Consider the following 5,045-nt stretch of genomic DNA (forward strand, 5'->3'; position numbering starts at 1 on the left):
ATGCAGCAACCAGTCTCCGCCAAACGAGCGACGGGGGGCCCGCCCAACCCCGTCGACCACACCGGGCTCTGCCTGCTGTCGCTCGACGGCGGGGGCGTGCGTGGCCTATCGACCCTCCATATCCTCAAGAGCCTCATGACCCAGGTGAATTACGAACGCCAGAAGAGCGGAGCTCCGGCGCTCAAGCCATGCGAATTGTTCGATCTCATCGGCGGGACCAGCACCGGCGGGTACGTGGCACACCCTCCCTCGCTTATTATGGCTCTCATGCTAACACTAAATTCGACAGCTTGATCGCCATCATGCTCGGCCGGCTCGAGATGGACGTGGACGAGTGCATTGTAGCCTACAATAAACTGACTAAGGCTATATTTGAAGAGAAGGCGCACTGGACACCGTTCAACTGGTCAGGACGAGTTCAATCACGATTCGACAGTAACAAACTCAAGGCCGTCATCGACGACGTCATCACCCGTCAAGGTTACTCTCCGACGGAACCGTTCAACGACGGGAAACCGCGCGGATGTAAGGTGTACGTATAAAGGCATAAGAAGACTGATTATGCTACATACTCAACGATTATCTAGGTTCGTCTGTACGGCGGCGAAGGACCCATACGGAATCACACGCCTCCGAAGCTATGACCTGCCCCAGAAACCGAACGTGTCGGCGACCATCTGTGAAGCCGCCCTAGCCACATCGGCCGCCACCGGCTTCTTCGATCCGGTGTCGATTGGAGCGCGACAGTTTATGGATGGTGCGTTGGGGGTGAACAACCCGGTGGAAGAGGTGAAAGGAGAAGCGGCCGACATTTGGTGTGCTGAATCCGGCGACGTCAAACCGCTGGTGAAGTGCTTTATCTCGATCGGGACGGGGAATCCCGGTAAGAAGGCGGTTAAAGATAATTTACTGAAGTTCTTGTCGAAGACGCTGGTCCAGATCACAACGGAGACCGAACAGACAGCTAAGCGATTTTCGTCGGACTGGCGGAAGCACTTAGACCAGAACCGATATTTCCGTCTCAATGTCGAGCAGGGACTCCAGGACGTCGGCTTGGCGGAGTATAAAGAGCAAGGTCGCATCGAGGAGGCGACGCATCAATACCTGGACGACCAACATCAGATCTCCCGCGTGCGGCACTGTGTAGCGAATTTAAAGCAGAAGCAGAGTGTGTACCTAGAAGATTTCGCATAGCTAGCGGCCGTTCTACCACTAACGCTTCGTGGTAGGAAAGACGGAGAATTCACTAGCTGGTGAAGTCGAGGTGAGACAAATCTTGTTATTGGGGAGGAAATGCTAAGTTTACCTAGAAATATATCATTCAGCGTATTCGCAATCAGTCAAGTATAAAGGCCTATCTTACGCGGAATTGACTCACGCTCACACTTCGATCTAGGTCGTGCGGTCCTTCCCTGCTATCATATTCCCCTTCCACGGAATAAGCGCTTTGTCGGCCGGGAGGAGGTAATCCGCGCGCTACGGCAACAGCTATTCACCTCCGACGCCGGCAACAAAGTCTCTCTTGTGGGATTGGGTGGTGTGGGAAAAACCCAGGTGGCATTCCAAATCGCCTACTGGACGAAAGAGCACAAGCCGGACCATTCCGTGTTCTGGGTGTCGGCCTTGAGCGGCGCGAGCTTTGAACAAGCCTATACCGAGATATCGAAGAAGCTGACGGTGCGAAAGAGCTCGGAAGACGAGGATGTCCGGGAATCTGTCCGACGATGGCTCGAGTCCGACGAAAGTGGAAAGTGGCTACTCGTGGTAGACAATGCGGATGCCATGGACGTCTTGTTTGGCTCTCCCGAGAACCCGGACGGGATCTTTCAGTACCTGCCAGAGAGCGACCATGGCCGGATCCTATTTACGACGCGGTCCCGGGAGGTGGCCAACGCCGTGGAAGGCGAGATGGTTGAATTAGCCCAGATGAGCGCCGAAGAGGCGAAGAGCCTACTAGAGAAGTCGTTAGAGAAGTCGTTAGTGCGGGAGGACCTTCTCAGGAACGACAAGGGAGTGGCGGAATTACTGCAGGAGCTAACCTACCTCCCACTAGCGATTACACAGGCAGCGGCATACCTGAGCAGGAACCGAGTGACGATCACGAAATATATGGAACTGCTCCGGGGAACGGAGCAGGACATGGTTGGACTGATGAGTCGAGAGTTCCACGATTCCACCCGGCCTAGAGGGTCACGACACGCCGTGGCCACCACGTGGCTAGTATCATTCCACCAGATCCGACAGTCCGACCCTGCGGCCGCCGATCTGTTAATGTTCCTCTCGTGCATCGACCCGAAGGCCGTTCCACAGTCCATTCTGCCTCTCTTTCCGACCGAAGAGGCCATGGTATTTGCCCTCGGAACGTTGGATGCATACGCATTCGTGGTGCGGCGGGGAAACTCAGACACGTTCGACATACATAGCCTCGTGCACTTGGCTACGCGGATTTGGGTTCGAGGAGAGGGGGTCGCGGCGCGAGTGGAGGAGAATGCCGTCCAGCATGTGACGAGTGTGTTCCCATCGAGTGACTATAGCCAGCGAGATCTATGGCGGGCGTACCTACCGCATGCACTGCGTCTTCTCCAGCGAGACGATACGGCCGACTTAGTGGAGAGATATAATCTTTACTCAAAGGCGGGACTGTGTTTACAAGTTGATGGTCGGATTAAGGAAGCGGTCAGATGTTTCCAAGAGTGCTATGATTGGCGGAGGGAGCATCTTGATGAGGATCATCGTGATCGACTGGCATCGCAGCACGCGCTGGCTATCGCATATCGGGCGGATGGACAGGTGAAAGAGGCAGTGACGCTACTGGAAGAGGTGGTGCGGATCAAAGGGCAGACACTGGCGAAGGATCATCGTGATCGACTGGCATCGCAGCACGAGTTAGCAGGAGCATATCGGGCGAATGGACAGGTAAAAGAGGCAGTAATGCTACTGGAGGAGGTGATGCGGATTCGCGAGCAGACACTAGCGGAGGATCATCGTGATCGACTGGCATCGCAGCACGCGCTGGCTATCGCATATGAGGCGAATGGACAGGTGAAAGAGGCAGTGACGCTGCTGGAGGAGGTGGTGCGGATTGAAAGGCAGACACTGGCGGAGGATCATCCCTCTCGACTGGCATCGCAGCACGCGTTGGCTATCGCATATAAGGCGAATGGACAGGTGAAAGAGGCAGTGACGCTGCTGGAGGAGGTAGTGCGGATTGAAGGGCAGACACTGGCGGAGGATCATCCCTCTCGACTGGCATCACAGCACGCGTTAGCTATCGCATATGAGGCGAATGGACAGGTGAAAGAGGCAGTGACGCTGCTAGAGGAGGTAGTGCGGATTCACAGGCAGACGCTGGCGGAGGATCATCCCTCTCGACTGGCATCACAGCACGTGTTAGCTATCGCATATGAGGCGAATGGACAGGTGAAAGAGGCAGTGACGCTGCTGGAGGAGGTGGTGCGGATCAAAAGGCAGACGCTAGTAGAGGATCATCCTGATCGACTGGCATCGCAGAACGAGTTGGCAGGAGTATATGAGGCGAATGGACAGGTGAAAGAGGCAGTAGCGCTACTGGAGGAGGTAGTACGGATTCGCGGGCAGACGCTGGCGGAGGATCATCCCTCTCGACTGGCATCACAGCACGCGTTAGCAGGAGCATATTGGGCGAATGGACAGGTGAAAGAGGCAGTGACGCTGCTGGAGGAGGTGGTACGGATTAAAGGGCAGACACTAGCAGAGGATCATCCTGATCGACTGGCATCGCAGCACAATCTCGCCATTATGTTATGCGATCTGGGCTAACATTCTGCAGGTTTGCAGTTGATGAGGCATGTCGTGGAGATTCGTCAACGAGTGCTCGAACCTAATCATTCCAGTCGTAAGGTGTCCGAGGGTTGGTTGCAAGACTTCGAAGACGAAAGTTCCGAATCTGGGCAAATGGCATGAATTGGACTTGGAATGATCCTTCTTCGCCGCTCATTGAGCCCGGGTTCAAGAGCCCCTTCTATTTGAATAGTATGTAAACGAATGATAAGCTAATCTATGACCATCTTCTAGTACAGCACATATTTGACTTTAGCTCTGACTTTAACTTGCCCCTAGGGTAAACTCCCCTACAGCAAGGAGGTGTGATAGAGTTAGGAGGCTGCAGCACCGCAGTTTTAGTATTAACAATGTAAGTAAAGCTATGTGCACCATTGATTTACATTGAGCTTTATTACCGACCTAGCCTTGACTTTAGAACTGTGTCACGAATCCTGTTATGTACCGGAATCCGTTATTATCATCAAGGAGACCATGGGTGCGTGAGTTCTCGGTCTTGTGACCTGCCATGTGAGGAGCCGTGGTGGCCGGGTTATCGGTCAGGCCAACAGCAATGTACCACACAGCTAGGAATGACCTGTCATCTCACCTAGCATCAATGATACAATATCTCGTTCTCGAACATCAAAGTGTGCAAGCACCCTCAACATCCTTCTCCTGTCCATTGTCGCTCACAGTGGGAGGCGGACGGATCGCTCTTTCGTTCATGTTCCACAATGTTACAGTACACCATTTAGACTACGATCGGGTTCTCACATTAATAAAGCGCTGCCAGTCATGCAGCCACCCGAGACGCGGTACGACCTACGCAAGGGAGTTTGAATTAATTGAGATCGACCAGTTCCTTTTGGACAAGGCGTTTGGTTCATAAATGCTGCAGTTTTGCAGCGATGGATTTCCTTCTTCACCCTCGACATGTTCCTGAATCCTAATGATGCAGTCAGATCATGAACTTCAGCCTTCCTACTTCGGTTTCGTCGAGACCCGTGACGACGCCGTGATACTGATCCAGGCTTACCACCAAGGCAGACTGCCCTTCGTCCAAAGACGGCCTACCTCGTCAGAGCGGCCATCTGTTGCGCAAAGTGGACACGTCTTCATTTACGAAGAGAAGGCATCGGGAATTCAGCGTTGGACTGATGGACGGCGTTGGAGCGCGAGTCGAGCCCTGGGTGGAGGCGTGCCAAGCTGCTCCCTTTATACGCGGATCTTTACCGCGGGTCCAC

The 5,045-nt window shown here is 53.9% G+C and overlaps 1 protein-coding gene across 1 annotated transcript; it reads left to right on the top strand.

Annotated features, from left to right (window-relative positions):
* Nucleotides 1–3,798, top strand: AYO21_02082 (hypothetical protein; the record flags this gene model as incomplete). The annotated part of the gene is made up of 4 exons (XM_022652063.1): nt 1–230; nt 290–532; nt 588–1,168; nt 1,397–3,798. The coding sequence occupies 4 exons, from the start codon at nt 1–3 to the stop codon at nt 3,796–3,798; spliced, it is 3,456 nt and encodes a 1,151-aa protein (XP_022515807.1).
* Nucleotides 3,799–5,045: the final 1,247 nt, after the last annotated feature.

The sequence above is a fragment of the Fonsecaea monophora genome (assembly GCF_001642475.1).
Source record: "Fonsecaea monophora strain CBS 269.37 chromosome Unknown Scaff8, whole genome shotgun sequence".
NCBI lineage: Eukaryota > Fungi > Ascomycota > Eurotiomycetes > Chaetothyriales > Herpotrichiellaceae > Fonsecaea > Fonsecaea monophora.